Below are 19,166 nucleotides of genomic sequence, written 5' to 3' on the forward strand. Positions count from 1 at the left end.
GTAGAAAAGTGACCGCGGGTCAAAATACCACGTTACAGCTCCTGTCCCCAGTGATAAAAATAAACATATTATTTCACTAGTCCACCGGACAAGTATATTTATAAATCAAATTGTCCATAAATATTTTTACTTGTCCAAATAAGTTGTTGGTTTTATTGAAGAGTAAGAACAATGTTTATTATTGCACAAAGTGAAACATCATTATGATTCATTATGTCATGATTGTAATTTTTTACTTGTCCACTGGACAACCACTGAGGTACATTTTGCTTGTCCCAGCAGATTACCACTTGTCAGGACAAACGGATAAGTGCTTATTTTGAACACTGTCCCATGTTTAGCGACAGTGAGTGACGCTACTACATCGGACAGCACCGTACGCCATCGCGCACCCACCCGCGGTTAAATTCCCAATACTTTTAGAATGTAGCTGTATCATGTTTAACTTATATGGAGTTACGCCCCTTGTATAAGCGGCGTGAGTTTTGTCACACGAAATTTCGACATTCTTGCTTAAATTGCATCAATGTTTGACATTGTCAGTGATACTGGCAAGCAGACATGCTTTGTTATAACCTCTGATTGTTAACGATTCATTACAAATGAATAATACTAATAATAGCAGTGGGATCAGGTTTAAAAAAAAAAGTTCACCACTGACAATATTCAAAAATCTGTCAATCATACGGTGACATTGACAGTGAACTGAGTGGTGTGGATCAATAGGTAAAATCACGGTTTTAAAAGGTAATTTAAGTAATAAACTGTACATTATTTAGTATTTAAAGCATTTTGTTTTTAGTTAGTTGTGTGTAATAGTGTTGTTAGTCCGATACACAACAGATGCGGATCCATGGGGAGGGTGCATCGAGTGTGCTCCCTCTACCTTCGAAGTGCTCACCCCGAAATAAAAATAAAAAAAATAAAAATCCAGTGTTTATTGACTGAACTATGCTCTGGTCTCAATAAACCATCCAAATTGATTTCTTCCAAAGAAAAGTGCTCTTCAAAAAATGGAGGTGAAATAGTTTGAGCATCGGTGGTGAGAGTAGACTGGGTGTGCACTGATCTGGATAAACTGATGACTATCGCGGAAATGTCACCATCCACCTCATTGACTTAACAATAATCTAATACAATAATAATCCAATGTTTGACATTAAATACCTTTACATTGATAATTTTTTAGTTCCCTGTTTGATAAAAACATTTTCACATATTAATAATTAATATACACACCAGTGTCTGTGCTTAACTTTTTTTTTTGAGTTGGCATCCAGGCAAGTGGTGACAGCACTTTCACTTGCCCGGATCTATTTTCACTTGCCCGAATAATACTTTTATTTATTTATTAATTATTATTATTATTATTTTTTTTTAAATCAGTCGCCAGGCGGGCAACCTTACTGTGAGTTTTCAGTCGCCCGTCGTTTTCAGTCGCCAGTGGCGATCGGCATTCGGGCAACCATTAAGTTCGAACCCTGACACACTACAGGAAGAAACCCGTTGGCTACTACGTATTTAACCAGAACGTTATTGCAAGTGGGTGCTGACTAATATCTTCCTGAAGTTTGGTCAGTCTATGATCGATCCCTGTGGGTTTGCCCATTGGGCTATTTCTTGTTCCAGCCAGTGCATCATGACTGGTATATCAAAGGCTGTGGTTTGCGCTCTCCTGTCAGTGGGAAGGTGTATATAAAAGATCCTTTGCTACTAATAGAAAAAATGTAGCAGGTTTCCTCTCTAAGACTACATGTCCAGGGGACAATATTTCAAAATCTGAGGTAACCGGAAGTCGGTTCACTTGGTTTTTATCTAGGTAACCAATTGTTACGTGAATTATATTTGCGTAACCTGTAGATTACCTCATCGGTTACCTCAAAGTTACGTTGAAATTATATTTTAAATACATAATTTTTAGCTCAAACATAAAGTTAAAACAAAATACAAAAGAAAACGTTTTATAAAACAAAACAGTTTCTTTAATGCTTGCAAATTGAAAGAAGTGACTTGCAGAAGTTTCTTTTGTTTTCGTACGATTGTAGCATTGTAGATTTATTATTATTATTATTATTATTATTATTATTATTCACCACTTGCCATCAGGATCACAAAAAGTAATTTTTAGTTGCCCGAATCTAAAAACCACTGTCCTCGGGCATCGGGCCACTCTATTCTAAAACCTTTGTGCAGCTTGCGGAAGTTAACACTATTGTAAAAGGATTAAATATCAGCCCAGTACTGAAACAAAATAAATACATTTGGAGGAAAAATGCCCATTCCCTGGTGCATGATTAGACTAATAATTTTCTTTTATAAATAAATAAAGGCTACCATTTGTCACTGATATGTAAAATTTAATATACAGCAGAAAAAAAACCCCACCCCACCAAAAATCCAAACAACAAATGTCCAGTTCCTCTAAACTACAAAACAGGCTACTCATTGGTGCATGATTAGATTAATAAAAATAAATATTATAATAACATAAAAAGAAAGACCACAATTTGACACTGATATTTTGCAGTGGCGATGCTACTTTCACTTTATCGCTGGTACTTCTATACTACAGTGACGTTCCAAATGTTTGTTATTTAAAGCTCATTATGCGATGTTAGTATTTTTCAGCTTTTGTGACATTTTTGCATTTTTGTTTACGTTAAAACCGTTTTCGACCTTTGTAAAATTAAAGGCAATCCAATATTATGTCTACATATATTCCTGTGAAGGAACATGCTCTTATTTGTTTTTGCCTGTGGCGATGTTAATTGTTTTAGAGGGCCGTGTGCAGCTCGGTTACGTAATACCCCCGCGCGATGGTGGTCGAGCTGTTCCCAATATGCAATTAGACCAGGTGGGCACTTGGTTACGTAATACCTCTGCGCGACCGTATCACCTAATACACACTTAGACCAGGTGCGGAGGCCATGTGGCCAGTAGTTACGTAATAACTCCGGTAGAACGGTTTATGACCGGGGTATTTCTGGCGAACTGGCGACAGTATGTCTGGTCATCTAAGAAAATGTATCGACTCTGGGAGTGGTGGAAATTCACATGATAGGTGAGGGACCGCGTTGTGCCCCCAGGTGATATTTGCTGTCTCTGAGGGTTTTTTTAATAAATAGATAGGATTTTAGAGATATCGGGAAAAAACATATTGGAAGGCTTCCGGGGAACGTGTCCGTTTGGACTGGTAAATATATATTTCTGCTCTGTTGTATAACCTTGATGTGATTGATGTGACTTTAAATATTTTAATACTGTATTATACCAATATTATTTAGACAGTGTTTCCGGTAAGCTGATGAAGTAAACTGTAGGCTTCACTGTTCTAAATTATTAAAGCTTAACCAGTCATCCTAGAGGACCTAGGTAAACTTTGGGTTATTGTCTTTATGGTGATATGTACCAGTATTATTTCTGTATTACAAGGTTACTGAATCAGTAGTTATGGTTTAATTAAAAATTAACCAGTTAGGAATAGAGTTGTAATTCCTTTATTAATTAAGTTCCCCAGGCAGTGTTTCTCAATTATCACACGTGTGTGTTGTATCACGGTGAAGTGATTAGACTATTTTGTAAACTAGACACCTAGTGATTAACTAATTAAGTGATTAGTTCTGGGTTATTATTATATTGTTGTTGTTAATTAACTACTGCAGCAAGTACATTTGTCAGCGTAGTGTTAATACAGTTTCCAAAGTGTATTGTGTTTTGTTGTGTTTTCTAGTGAACTAAACGTGCTATATATATATATATACTTTATATAAGATCTTATCTCTGATATACCTAGAACCGAGCCACTCTGGTATTGGACTGCCCGATACAGAGAGATCTAATAGATATACAGTTAGGAGAGATATTTGGATAATCGTGTTTTATTCAGTTACGGGTATTATAGGATCCCCGTGACAATTCCTTTAGAGATAAAATAGCAGCAGATAATTTAGACGCATTAGCAGTCCGTGCATATTTCTTTAAAACGTTTGGCTCGTCTCTATTCTGAGCCTTCGGTCGCAAGTTAGAACCGTTGCAATATACTGTTGTCTACTGGTTTGCCGCGCAATAAGTATCTAAAAATCAGTCTAAAAGATTGGTCGGAATACTAGTAGTATGTCTGCGTTAATAAACTTCCTGTAATCGTGAAGTCTGTAAGTTTTAATTTCTGAACGTCTACAGGTCACGACATAACCGATTTGCGGTTCGCGTGAATTTAATTTTTTGTAACCGACACGCGAACAGAACGGCGGTTCGCGTGAAATAGTGTGCCCTGCATGTCAGAATTACCAAATGTTTGACATCCAGAAGCCTATGATTAATAAATCAATGTAGTTTCAGGAAACATTTTGATCAGTATCGCTACACAAATTTCAGAGATCGATACACAATTTTAAAACATTAAACTAGTTATTAATCAATTTTTTAGTGGGATGTAGCCTAGTGGTAAAGCGCTCGCTCGATGCACGGTCAGTCTGGGATTGATCCCTGTCAGTGGGCCCATTGGGCTATTTTTCGTTCGATCCAGTGCACCACGACTGGTATATCAAAGGCTGTGGTATGTACTATCCTGTCTGTGGGATAGTGAATATAAAAGATCCCTTGCTGCTAATCGAAAAGAGTAGCCCACGAAGTGGCGACAGTGGGTTTCCTCTCTCAATATCTGTGTGGTCCTTTACCATGTCTGATGCTATATAACCATAAATAAAATGTATTGAGTGCATCGTTAAATAAAACATTACGTTAACAATTTTCAGTTGACTAGAAATATTGCTAATCAAGATTTTGAAAACAAAATGTACCCTGGCTCTAGTGATGTTGTTAAACAAAACAATCAATCGTAGATGTATTGCAGAATACAATTTTTTTTTTTCTTTCCCAAGACAGATGACACCTAAAAGTAGGCATGGTCATTGATGATATTCTGGAGAATCTAGGCGGGTGTGGTCGTTTCCAGACTCTGGTGTATCTGGTCCTCAGTCTCATCTACATGCGGGGCGCCTGGCACGTGTTCGCCATTGTATACCTTGGAGATGCTGGGGAACACTTCTGCTTGTCTCCCCTTGATCACCAGGCGAACCAGTCCGTGGATGGAAACAGCACAGAGTTGTGGGTGAAGGAACAATGTGAGGTGGTTCACTACTTGATGAATGGCTCTTCTAACATCACCATGGCAACACCGTGTTCTTCATGGTCTTTCAAGTCAAAGTTTGAAACTACAATTGTGACAGATGTAAGAAAACATTTTTTTTTTTTTTCTGTTTACTCTTAGTCAAGAAGAAGCTAGTTTTGTTTCAGATAATACCACAAATACAGTCTTTATCTTTTTGAAAAGACAAGCTTAATTTAAAATTATTTATGTATGTATATGCATGTCCAAGCCTTGGAAAAAAATGGCTGGTCATGGATGTTGTCTGGTACAAGTTTGTTATGCTTTGACTGTCACAAACTTAATATTAGATGTCATTTTGTCAAAATGAAGTATTTTTGTGTTGAAGCATTTCATTTGAAATGCATATTTAAAATATTTTTTTACCATATCGTGCAGCATGTATGTTACTGTTGCTAGAACACCTTCGTGTTTGCCCGAAAAAGAATTTTCCCATGTTTATTAATGGATCTGAGCAAGCCAGATGAAGCGATGTTCCGAATTGCTGAAATAACTAACCCATCTTTTAACACAATAATTTACCCTTCTAAACTGAACAGTTGACAAATAATCTTGTGCTATTGTGTTTATTTAATGTAAGCTGTAACTCTGAAACCGTATGGTCCCACAGGTAGCAGTTATTATTTACACTGGGCGATATGTGCATGCTCCAGGTTAGCTGTCAGTCTATATTTATCAACAATATGTTAGTTTGTATTGCGGTTCTGTGGAATGTCAAATAAGCTATCAAAATTAAATGGAAACATAATTTTTTTTGAAATAAAACCCATAAAGTACACATTATTCAATATGTTTCTTAGGAACTTTCTTATAATAAAGTAATTTCAGTTTCGAACTTGGAATTCATTGTCATCTCGTAGGCCTCATCGCCTTAAAAGGGCAGCCATGAACCTTATTTATCAATTGTACTATATCCTGTTGATTATACCATTTGTATCCTATTATACTTTGTCTGAGCACCTAAACAGGTAAAAAGGCGAGGTTTAGGTTTTACTTTTCAGGCAGTGGTGACGGCATCAACTGTCATGCTAAGCTCAACTTGAACATTTTACATTTAGTTACATTTCTCACAAACTGTAAGTCCTAGATCATTGAAACTTGGTTTACAGCATGTGATAAAAAATAAACTTTTTATTGGTATTTTTTTTTAAGGTCATTTATTTATTTATTTTTAATATGCATGAGATGAACATCTACATATATGCAAATGTTTTGGTATGCGAGACATTCAGTTCTGCAGAATTCTTTTTATTTGTCTATTTTATATTATTTTATATTCTGTTTTTTAAATCCAGTTATATAATTTGTACTTGCAGTGGGACCTCGTCTGTGACCGGAATTATGTGGTGGAGTTGTCCATGACAATCTACATGGTTGGTACTGCCGTGGGTGCCCTCACTCTTACAGCCATGGCAGACCGCTTCGGTCGCAAACGGATACTACTTCCCTGTCTGATATTACAGACTGTTGTAGGGACTGGAGTCGCTTTTGTTAACAATGTCGTGCTTTTCACTACCCTGCGCTTCTTTGTTGGCTTTCTCAACATGGTATGTCAAATGCGGATGTGCTTGGATATGGTTAATAGTCATGTGTATTTTATATAATGGGCATCTGTATTTAGTTTGGATACAGTTAATAGCCATGTGTATTTTTTAAGTTTGGATACAGTTAATAGCCATGTGTATTTTATTTAATTATATGGGAAGCTGTATTTAGCATGGATACGGTTAATAGCCATGTGTATTTTATCTAATTATATGGGCAGCTGTATTTAGCATGGATACGGTTAGTAGCCATGTGTATTTTATCTAATTATATGGGAAGCTGTATTTAGCATGGATACGGTTAGTAGCCATGTGTATTTTATCTAATTATATGGGAAGCTGTATTTAGCTTGGATACGGTTAGTAGCCATGTGTATTTTATCTAATTATATGGGAAGCTGTATTTAGCTTGGATACGGTTAGTAGCCATGTGTATTTTATCTAATTATATGGGAAGCTGTATTTAGCTTGGATACGGTTAATAGCCATGTGTATTTTATCTAATTATATGGGAAGCTGTATTTAGCTTGGATACGGTTAATAGCCATGTGTATTTTATCTAATTATATGGGAAGCTGTATTTAGCTTGGATATGGTCAATGTGAGCAGATATACTGGGTAAGGATAACAACATATATTACAAGCCTCTGGAAAATGCAAGAACTATTGTTTCATTAGTTCAATGCTTGTACAAGTCTTCTCACACACAAACCCGGATAACTGAATTTTTAGATTTTGCATTAAATTTATGACATATTTATATATAGCCTCTATTAAAAATGTGCAAGAAAAAATAGGCAGAGTTATGTCCCCTAACCACTAACCACTTCCGGCGCGTTCCGGTTAGCCATAGTTGTTCGTGAATCTTCAGCTGAGATTTATGCATACCAGTCCCTGGCATCATAAATGTCCCCACCTATGCTTTAAATACAAAGAATGATGCAGGTAAAAATTAAGTTGATGAAATTGCGTTTTGTTACAACTGACCATGTGTTAAATATAGGAGATGAATCTAGCAAGCTGTCACACACCCTGATTGTTTTGGTTTTCTTACATGGAATTTTTTTTTTTTTTTTTTTCAAAGCTGCAATCTCGCCTCACATTAATTATCATAATTTCATTTAAACATACAAACACACCTGCAGTTTTAATGAATTGTGTTTGTGACAGTAACACCGTTGTAATAGATAATAGAAACATTATGTTTATAGTGCGTCCCACGGGGAACACATTTTTTCATACTATGGAATTTACAAGTTATTTATTTCTGAGCTTCTTGTTTTCTAAATTACACACAAAAATAGTATATTTTAGTTATTTCCAAAAAACTTGTATTTATATTTTTACGTCAAACCAAACAACTTATTTACAAAAACAACAAAACAACATTTTTGTAGGATGGGACGGACTATATGTAATATTCCGATCAGAACAGTCCCCTTCCCCACGTGCTATATTATGTTTGTTTAGTTTTTTTTTCCCCCAAAAAAAGAAAACCCCAGTAACAACAACAAATCTGCCCCCAAATAAACAATAGCCTTCAAAACAAGCCCACACACCAATACACACGCACAACCAAAAACATAACCCAAACACAACACGCACATTTGAAAAAAAAACCATTACGTTAGTAACACTAAAATATGTGTATTTCTTTATAAACATACCAATTAGACAAATCAGTATTTGAATGGGATTTACTGCATGCATCTTTCTTTGTTACCTTTCGGAAAATAAATGAAGTAACGTCATACCAACCCTCATTGTTGCAATCTGTTCAGGCTATATCATGTAGGAATCATGCTGGTCTTTTTAAAACAATGCTGTACTGTGCCAAATGTACCGTTAAACAACAACACAAAGGGTTTATATTGTTATATGTGTATAATAAAGAGTAAAGGTAGAATTAGATTGAATACTTCTATCACTGTACACTTCGACTGTTCTTTATGAGAATTTTAAAATTTGAAAATTAAAACAAAAATCACCAAATGCACATACCAAACAAACGTATAGACAAAAACTAACTCAATGGATGTATAAATGGTTGTATATATTAATAAACAACCAATTTTTATTTTACATACCACTATTTACATGTATTTAATAGATTTTAAATTAAAATTGGATCATTCACTTCATGAACACTACCAGTATAGCTATTTTTAGTCATTGTTTTCATATAATTATTAATTTCCTCCTCCTCATGAGCGAACGCAGTGCACAAGGTTAAATAATTAACATAAAATGTATATAATAAATATATCAATAAATATATCAATCTTATGATAAATAATTTAAACATACCCAAAACACCCTCATGTAACTATTTATTTTATCTATGAATGTCTTTGCTGGAACCGTTAAATTTGTAACCACCCCCTCCCCCCACCCCCCAAAAAAGTGACCAATATAAATGTTCCATGCTAATAATGAAAATAGAATAAAGTAAAATCCAAGATCAAGTGTCAAAATTACCATGTTAGACACTTAAAACTTGTGCTAGGGTGCACAGGTCAGGTCAGAGTGTATAACATGCACATTCAAAACAAGCTGTTGTAGCGCACGCCTGTCCTGGGCACATTCCTTTCTTTTATACAAAAGGATGCATTATACATAGGAAAATACTGTAAGCTACCTTTGTAATGGTGGACATATTATTCAACTTGTTATTAGTCCCTTACCTGTCCAACCAGAGGCGACTATAGGATTCATCTCCGTCTATCCATCTGTCTGTCTGTCCATCCGTACGTATCCCACGTAGTTTTCCAGATGTTTTTTTTTTTTTTTGAGAGCCTTGAGGTACTGACCTGAAATTTTGTGTATAGCTTTTTCATGTGCTGTTACAGATCAAGTTTGACTTTCATGGCGAATTACCCAATTTTTTGACTGAGTTATGGCCCTTGAACTTAGGAGAGATGTGAAACTTTGTTTTCCAGACTTTGTTTTTTTCAGAAGGCCTTGAAATATTAACCTGAAATTATTTGTATATCTTTGTCATGTACTGTTACATATCAGGCTTGACTTTTATGGTGATTTACCCATGTTTGACAAAGTTATAGCCCGTGAACTTAAGAGATGTAAAAAAAAAATCTGGAATAATTTTTCACAAATCCTTGAGATATTGACCTGAAATTTTGTGAATAGCGTTACTATGTACTGTTACAGATCCAGTTTCACTTTCATGGTAATTTTATCTATTTTCGATGGAGTTATGGCCCTTGAACCTAGGAGATATGAAAGTTTGTTTTCCAGACTTTTGTTTTGCAATGCCTGAAAATATTGATATGAAATTTTGTATATATACCTTTATCGTATACTGTTACTGATCAAGTTTAATTTTCATGGTGATTTACCCACTTTTCACAGAGGTATGGCCCTTGAATTTATGAGATACGAAAAACATTTGGTTTGGTAGGGGACATGTATTGCTTTAGCAGTACTCTCATAATGCTTGTTTAATCTGTTTATCTTGAACAACTGCATTGTATTCTTTAATTTCAGGGAATATCATTGACCACTTATGTTCTAATAACTGAGCTGTTCCCAGCCTCCCACAGAACTCAGCCTTCAATCGCCATCCAGTGCTTCTGGGCTGTAGGAGTTATGTCCCTTGCACTATTTGGTTACTGTGTCCGAAACTGGCGCCATCTCCAGTTGCTTATATCACTGCCAAATATCCTGGCTGTGGTTGCTCTTTGGTAAGTTAAAAACTTTGTTTCAACTGGGGTTTTTTGTTTTTTTAATTAGCAAGGTTTTTAAGTCACAAAAACGTGCTATTCCCATCCCAGGTATTAAAACTCAACCACAATAGATTAAAGCTAATATTGCAAAGATCCTGTATTGACAGTGTATTTCATAACATAAGATACCTACTATATTAAATTTTGTGTTCAGACAGGCCAATTTTATTTTATGTACTTTCATTTTTCTTTAATACGCTATTTAACATTTGCAATTAAAATTAAATATTCACCAATAATATACAGTTATAATACTGGGGGAAAAAACAATAACCGTCTTAATGAAAAGATTTTGAATGTACATCATAGTTCTTAAATAGAGGATAATAAACAAGTTACGAGTTATCAAATTCATGTCCCTCATGAAATAATGTTTATTTGTCACGAGCTTTAGGATTTTAAATTTGAAACAATTTCACTATGACTCGTATATCAAAGGCTGTGGTATGTGGGATGGTACATATAAAAGATATCTTGTTACTAATTGAAAAATGTAGCGAGTTTCCACTCTAAGACTATATGTTTAACATCCAGTAGCTGATGATTAATAAATCAGTGGGCTCTAGTAGTGTTAAACAAAACAAACTTTAAATTTTTGAAACGATTGATTTTTTTCAGGTTTGTTCCCGAATCACTACATTGGCTTCTGGCAACAAACAGAACAGTGAAAGCTGTCACAGTTTTAAAAATGGTGGCCCGTGTAAATAAACTGTCTCGTTTTCACGAGGATGAGTTGACAGAGGAAAACCTGTCATCTGTTCAACAGTTACTGCGTGATCAAGGAAACTGCGTTGATTACGGCATGAAACAGTTTACTCTAAACCCAGACCTTAACACCACTGAAGACTTTAAATTAATGAATACAACTGAACAAACAGATCTCTTTGAATTGAATGGTATTGCTCGACAGAATGAAGATTTTAGGTCGGAAAAGACAAACCTGCAGACTGTACCTGTAGAATTTAATCACTGTAATTCTCATGGAAGTCGGCAGAAGGAAGAAGATCTAAGATCAGAAGAAGCATCAAGACAGAAAGTACCCGAAGAATTAAGTTGTCACTTGGACGAAACGCACCAACGTGGTGAAGACGTTTCCATGGAAACGAGAACCAGTTCAGTATCATCTCAGGGTGAAGGAGAGACTGTGCATCATTTTCTCAGATCTGAAAAGAGTTCAGATGAGAATGATTGTATACAAGAATATAATGGCCTTAATAACGAAGACGAAGATGGTTGCCACCTGGTTTGCAACAAGTCCAAGTCTGTGTTTAGCCAGTTGAAGAACAAATCCGATGAACCGACTGTGTCGTTGGGATCAGGTGATGATGTATGTGAAGAGAAGAGAACTAAGACATGCAGAGATTCGACATCGGGGACGGGTATGGAGAAATCGGCCTGCGGCTTGTTCAGATCTCCCAGAATGAGACTCTACACGATTGTGGTGTTTTATTTATTGTGAGTTTCTCTTTCTTTTACTGTTAAGGGGCGGGACGTAGCCCAGTGGTAAAGCGTTCATATTATGTGCAGTTGGATCGATCCCTGTCCGTGGACACATTGGGTTATTCCTCATTTGCGCCAATACACCACAACTGGTATATCAAAGACTAGTATGTGCTATACTGTCTGTGAGATAGTGCATGTAAAAGATCCCTTTCTATTAATGGAAAAATGTAGTGATTATTAAATCAATGTGCTCTAGTGGTATCATTAAAGGCATATTGTCACAGACCACTGACCTATTTAATGCTCTAACAAAGTATTACCTGAACAAAAATAATTTGATTTGTCCCTAAATGTACTTTATTCAGCCATCTTCATAAGCACCATACTCCATTTATTAATGACATTTTGTAAAAATAATTGAATTATGGCAATGGTCCATAATTCAAAAACTAAAATTGCCTAGAAGCATGACATGGATTTCACTCCATCATGGTTCAGTTAAGGTGATGCGATAGCTAGATTTGGTTTCCAACAATTAATTTAATTTTTTATTTATTATCCATTTTTAGAGAAATATGGTCCTTAAATCCTCTACAGTATGCCTTTAAACAAAACAAACTTTTACTGTGCAATGAACAAATTTAAGAATACAAGTCTATATAATTTATTTAATACGAAAATTAAGGGATTTCACACTACTGGTTACAGCAACCCAGACCATTCTGAACAAAAAATAAGGGTAAAGTGGTGAATTAGCAAAATAATTATTTTATTTCAAAGTTGCAACTTTGTCCTGGACAAAAGCCATATGTTAAGGCTATAACTGTTATTTGGTTTACTTCCGGTCAGTGGCACCAGTAGCATGTTAATACATATTAAATCTGTAAAACAATTACAGACTGCATGTAATTCAATTGTGAATATTGTTCAGTAAAGTTTCATAAACTTTATGCATTGTTACACTTAGAATTATAAAATCTAAACCTTATGTCATCATTTCTGATTGATAACACTAGTGAATTGTAAACCCACTGTACATATTTGATTTGAAGATCTTGATGCTAATGGTATTGTGTGATAATCACTAACTCTGTCTTTTTACTCTCCATTTTTTCAGCTTGGTCAACAGTCTGAGCTATTTTGGAATTTCCCTGAGTACGCCAATCTTGCATGGAAATCCATTTTTAAATCTCTTCTTCATGGGTCTCGTAGAACTTCCAGCCCATGTTATATGTGTGTTTACTATACTTTGGTAAGTTTACATAAGTCTCTTTGTTAATGAAGGGGGAGGCAGTGTTAAAGACTCACATGATTTGCTATCTGTCTGGGATCGATCCCTGTCAGTGAGCCCTTTGGGATATTTCTCGTTCCAGTCAGTGCACCATGACTGGTATGTCAAATGTTGTGGTATGTGCTGTCCTATTTGGGTGCATATTAAAGATCCCTTGCTGCTAATGTTAAACAAAACAAAAAAAATGTGGGGGAATCCTCTTGGACTTTATACAGGGTTATCAAAAAACAAAATAATAAAAAAAAATAAAAAAAATCAATCTATGTGCTTTAGTGGTGTTAAACAAAACAAACAAACTTTATTAATGGTGGGTGGAGGGTAGGATGGGTGGGGCGGGTGGGATGTAGCTCAGTGTTGAGCACTTGCCTGAAGTGCAGTGGGTTACAGGGTCTTATCATCTTCTGTGAAGAGTGGTTTTCCCATCCCATTCAGTGCCCAGCAGCTGGTACATCAAAGGCTGTGGTATATACTCTCCAAATCAGTCGAAAGTGCACATCAAAGATCTTTGTTGCTGTTAGAAGTAGCCTGCATGTATGTTGTGGCAATGGCTTCATGGGTTCTTTTCTCTTTTGACGAAGTGTAAAAATAACCACATTTTTAAGGTAAATTTTCCTAACCCTCCCCCATATGTCAAGTTTGAAAGTTATGAAATAATATTTTGATGAACAAAATTGAACTTATAGTTGAGGATATACGGTAACAGTATTTTCAAGCGAGCTCAATTCTGAAGTTGTATGTTTTTGTTTTGTTAGGAGTGGACGGCGTCGGCTGATGTGCGTGTTTCTTCTCATCTGTGCTGTTACAAGCGGTGCTGCTGTGTTTGTTCCAGAATATACTGGTATGTATAGAGGACACAAAGTTTCATGCAAACTCTTCATCAATTGTCATCCCATTTGTACAGATTTGAAAGTAGAGGCGGGATGTAGCCCAGTGGTAAAGGACACGCCTGATGTATGGTCAGTCTAGGATTGAACCCCGTAACGTCAGTGGGCCCATTTGGCTATTTCTCGTTCGAGCCAGTGCACCACAACTTGTATCCCAAAGGCCGTGGTATGTGTTATCATGTTGGTGGGATGGTGCATATAAAAGATTGTTTGCTACTAATGGAAAAATGTAGCAGGTTTCCTCTCTAAGACGATGATGATAAAATAAATCAATGTGCTCTTGAGGTGTCATTAAATAAAACAAACTTACTTTAGATTTGAAAGTTGAGCAGTATTTTTTTAGGTGCATGGGTGTTCCATCTAATATTTGGTGTTGTGGATGAGGTTAATTTCAATTAATGGAATACCAATTTATTTTATTTCATTGGTGGTTGTTAATAGGAAAAATAGAATACTGAATTTTTTTTTTCTAGAATGGTGCTCAAATTTGTTTTTCAATTTTTTTTCTCCCATTGTCTATTCCCAGAGGTGCAATAAGATCCACGATGAGTCTTCACGAACTTGACCTTTTTCTCCATTATGGAACACTAGCAGGTTTCCTTTCTAAGACTATATGTCACAATTACCAAATGTTTTGACATCTAATAGCCAATGATTAGTAGATCAATGTGCTCAAGTGGAGTTGTTGAACAAAACAAACTTTAAGTTTACTTTTCCCCATTAAATTCAACGAACAAAGACTTGTATGCACTGTTCTCTCTTTGCATATATAAAAGATCCTCTGCCGCTCTTGTGCTAGACACCAATAGCCTTGGTTAATAACCTGTTGCAGTTATTAATTTCCTTTCTATTCCATTCCAGTAATCATTGTTTAAATAGTCACAGATTTGTTTCCAAAAATTGTCTCCCAGCCTCCACTTGCCATTTAATATTTTCTGAAAAGTCCTAAGATTTAAACTTGCTGTATATCTTGTTAACAATGTTGGATGTTGATTTTAGAGTCGGGTGTCAGTCTGCAGTCTCTGAAGATAGGCCTAGTGATGCTGGGGAAATTTGGTATAACCGGCTCCTACTCTACAGTCTACCTGTTCTCGGCAGAACTCTTTCCCACAGTAGTCAGGTGATTACTTAAACTCACTGCCTTAGTCAATCGACAGTTATAAACACGGGAAATATTTGTCATATCATTCCAGGCTGTCTGCCAGAAATAATTTGAGGGTTTCTCTCTCTGTCTGTCTGTCTCTCTCTCTCTCTGTCTGTCTGTCTGTCTCTCTCTCTCTCTCTCTCTCTCTCTCTCTCTATACCTCTCTCTCTCTCTCTCTCTCTCTCTCTATACCTCTCTCTCTCTCTCTCTCTCTCTACCCCTATCTCTACCTCTACCAAATTAAAATAGATTCCTAATATCTTTTTTATAAATAATTATTTAATTTATGTCTTTATCCCAAAGCCATTTGTAGAGATAATTATTTTATTGATTTATCTTTTTAATAAACAAAATGTTGTTTGAAAACTACCATTTTAAAAGAAATAAAGAGTTAAAATGTTAACTTTTTAAATGTTGATTGTACACATCTTTTTATAAGAGTTTTAAACGTATTACTGTTTATACCGGACTAACTTGAACTTTCTTTCAGAAACCAAGCAATGGGGATGGCGTCCTTCTTTGAAAATCTTGGCAGTATTTCAGCCCCATTTATTGTTTATGCAGTAAGAGATTTTCTTTTTTTAAACTATAAAATACTCCATTTATGTTTAGTGCAATAACTTAAGGTATCTTATGGTGGTTTTTCAACCAATGGTTTTTTTTGTTTTTTTGCAAACATAAAATCATACTTCAAAAACATTGTTGCCAGTGTTAACCTTTTCAACCGGATCTTTTAACTTGATTATCCATAATACTTTCCATAAAAGTAGTATTTAATGTTTGGGTTTTATTTAGAAATATTGTAGTGCACATATTTAATGTTTGGGTGTAAACTGCAGATTTGTTAGTAGAAATATTTAATGTATGGGTTTCATTTAGAGATAAATTGTACAGATATTTTATTTACAAAAAGTAACTTGACGAGTACAACACTATTCTTCTCTAAGGCCTTGTTTACAATTCTAGGTTTAAACAAAACGTGTCACACACACACGCACTTTAACACACATACACATGTACAAAAATCAATGTGCTCTAGTGGTGTCATTAAACAAAATAAACTCTTGTTTTTTTCATGTATACAAAATACTCGTATATATACAAAAGTAGTAATGCTTCACATGTTAATACTGGACAATGATTGGTTTAAACTTCATATCAAATAGATTATTAAAAACTTTCTTTTCTAAGATAGTGAGGTTTCTAGACCCTTTAACATCAGTTATCAAACTGCTCCAATGTTTTTCTTTTGTCTAGGCTAAGACTCTACCCAGGCTACCGTTGTTGCTGTTTTCCGGGTTGACTTTCGTCGGTAGTGTTGTGGTCTTGCTGTTGCCGGAGACTCATCGAAAACCATTACCAGAAACGTTTGATGAAGTGGAGAGTTGGCCTTCGAGAAACTCTAAACCTGATGACAACAGAACTAGTTGACAGAGGTTAGTTGCTGATTTTTTGCAGAAACTCTAAACCTGATGATAACGGAACTAGTTGATAGAGGGAGGGGGGAGGGGGTCCTTGGTGGTTACTATGTTGTTGTGTGTTGATAGACTTTGTGGAAAGACATACTTCTTATTTTTATTACATAAAGTTTATACGAAATACAAGGAAACTTGTCTTTTAATTGAACCGAAGATGTTATCGGTCCGATATTCATTGGCAGTTCCGGTTTTGCTGGACCGATCAAAATTTTGATATTATTATTTTAATAAAGATTTCAAGATACACGAAAAACAAAAAAGACATTTGTGTGATCCCCTAATGTCGAAAACATTTTTTGTTATTCCCATCTTCATCGAATGAATCGATCGCTGTGATAAAATATTATCGCCAACTGATAAAAAGTAGTTTCGTTTTTGTAGTGGCGGTGTATATATTATTTGGCACCCAAGAAGTATGATTTGAATGCTAAACACTACCACTTCCGTTGATTTTATAAGCGGTGATATCCCCCCAAAATGAAAAGTTTACAATATGTTATAAGAACTGCTGAATAAACAGAATGACAGAAATGACAAAGTAAAAATCAATTATAACTGTAACTGAGGACAAAATATCAGACGACAGTTAGTGGAAACAAAAGATAGTGACCGTTCTGATCACGTGACAAATTTGGCGCCAAATAAGTGGGGGGTTTTAGTCAGAGATTGCTGAATCCATAAAATTAAAAAAAAAATTCATTGCTCAAATAAAATATAACTTTTATTGTTTGTATTAAACATACAAATGGATACAGGTATGGGACAAAATAGAGGCTGTTAAAAATACTATTAAATTATGTTACGGTAACTCGTAAATGTTTTGTCAGCTTTTTCGTACACAACGCGGCTTGTTTCCTTTGATGTCTAGTGTGCAGTCTGATCGTTGTTTTTTTTATGTGTGGAAAAAGAGTGCATTTGGAAATAGCGGAGATAGGTGCTGGAAAATATAGTAGGGTGCTGGAAAATAAAGAGGGGCGCAGAAAAATAAAGGAGGGCGGGGAACGTGAAAGGAGGGCGGCAAAATGCAATAGCAGGATGGGCCGCCCCGCTTAAATGGAGCAGTGAGAACACTGTGGTATGTGCTATCTTGCCTGTGAGATGATGCATATAAAAGATCCCTTGTTGCTAATTGAAAAAATGTATCCCAAAGAGTTGTCGCTGGAAGTGGAAGTGGCGACAGCAGGTTTCCTCTCTCAAAATCTGTGTGGTCCTTAACCATATGTCCGACACCATATAATCGTAAATGAAATGTGTTGAGTGCATCATTAAATAAAACATTTTCCTTCCTTCCTTTGGATGTGAATCCAGTACTAGGGTGTGAACCGATTATCTACCACTACCAAGGCTGGTAAATATACTATGGTACACAGCACATATTATTTATTGAACAAGTAAAGGTGGTTTCTGAAATTATCACAATTCTGTAACGGTCAATAACTTTATTGATATAACAGGTATACAGCCACTGGCATTGCCTGAGACTGGACATGGAGTAGGCATGCCTGATCCATGTGTGGATAGAGGTACATAGCTAAAATTACCTCAACCTCATAATAAGTATAATCAATGTTATTTTACTGATTGCAGAGAACATTTTGTTCAGGATCGCATCACAATTCACTATGCAAACATCTGGGAGGAGTTACATGATTCTAAATGATAAATAGTAGTTGCTAATCAATATTCAGTCAATTTACAACAAAATATCCCTGGATGGACTGGGTTTTTTTTTATCTTGCAGGGTTTTGTCAAGAATTGCCATCAAGTTGAAAGTGGAAGGAAGATCATATCAAATGAAGAATCTCATATCAGTATTTATATTTTTTAAAGAAAATTATTTGAGAGTATGATTAACTCTGTATTGTATAATATTATATGAGTGTATTTTGATGATGTATCGGGCAATATTACGAACTTGAATCTCATGATCTCTATATTTTATAACATCATTTAAGGATATTTCAGATGATGTGTTTTTTTTTGCATTTTTACTAACTAGAATATCATTTTCTTTATATTTTATAGAATCCTTTGAATGTATTATGGATGATGTACTGGGCATTACTAACTAGAATATCATTTCAGTAGAGGGAGAGTGAGTGGTTATAATGAGAGAGAGAGAGAGCGAGAGAGCGGGGGGAGGGAGAGAGAGGGGTAGGGAGAGAGCGAGAAAAGATGGGGAGGGAGAGAGTAAGAAGAGAGGGGAGGAAGGGTGAGTGATTAGAGACAGTTGGAGTGTATTGTATTGACTTGGGAGGTGTTGTTTGTGTGTGTATGAGAGAGAGAGGGAGAGATATATTCAATATTGTATTGACTTGGGAGGTGTTGTTTGTGTGTTTATATGAGAGAGGGAGAGAGATAAATTCAGTATTGTATTGATTTGTAGGTGGGTTTTGTTTGTATTGAGAGTTTATGAATATAAATTGTTAAGATGTATAAGCTATCCTAAATTGAAAGAAATGCACAATATTT

At 35.6% G+C, this 19,166-nt stretch overlaps 1 protein-coding gene across 2 annotated transcripts; it reads left to right on the forward strand.

Annotated features, from left to right (window-relative positions):
- The first annotated feature begins 489 nt into the window (after positions 1 to 489).
- On the forward strand, positions 490 to 18,832 carry LOC121384243 (organic cation transporter protein-like). 2 transcript variants are annotated; one of them, XM_041514533.1, is made up of 11 exons: positions 490 to 747; positions 4,881 to 5,230; positions 6,484 to 6,714; positions 10,216 to 10,412; positions 11,073 to 11,909; positions 13,015 to 13,149; positions 13,941 to 14,026; positions 15,072 to 15,192; positions 15,707 to 15,779; positions 16,474 to 16,652; positions 18,436 to 18,832. In XM_041514533.1, exons 2-10 carry the CDS (start codon positions 4,904 to 4,906, stop codon positions 16,645 to 16,647), a joined length of 2,181 nt encoding a protein of 726 aa, XP_041370467.1. In that variant the 5' UTR covers positions 490 to 747; positions 4,881 to 4,903; the 3' UTR covers positions 16,648 to 16,652; positions 18,436 to 18,832. The 2 variants fall into 2 exon arrangements, with proteins under 2 accessions (XP_041370467.1, XP_041370475.1); XM_041514541.1 differs by having other exon boundaries at positions 4,885 to 5,230.
- Positions 18,833 to 19,166: the final 334 nt, after the last annotated feature.

This window comes from Gigantopelta aegis, chromosome 2 (genome assembly GCF_016097555.1).
Source record: "Gigantopelta aegis isolate Gae_Host chromosome 2, Gae_host_genome, whole genome shotgun sequence".
Classification (NCBI taxonomy): domain Eukaryota; kingdom Metazoa; phylum Mollusca; class Gastropoda; order Neomphalida; family Peltospiridae; genus Gigantopelta; species Gigantopelta aegis.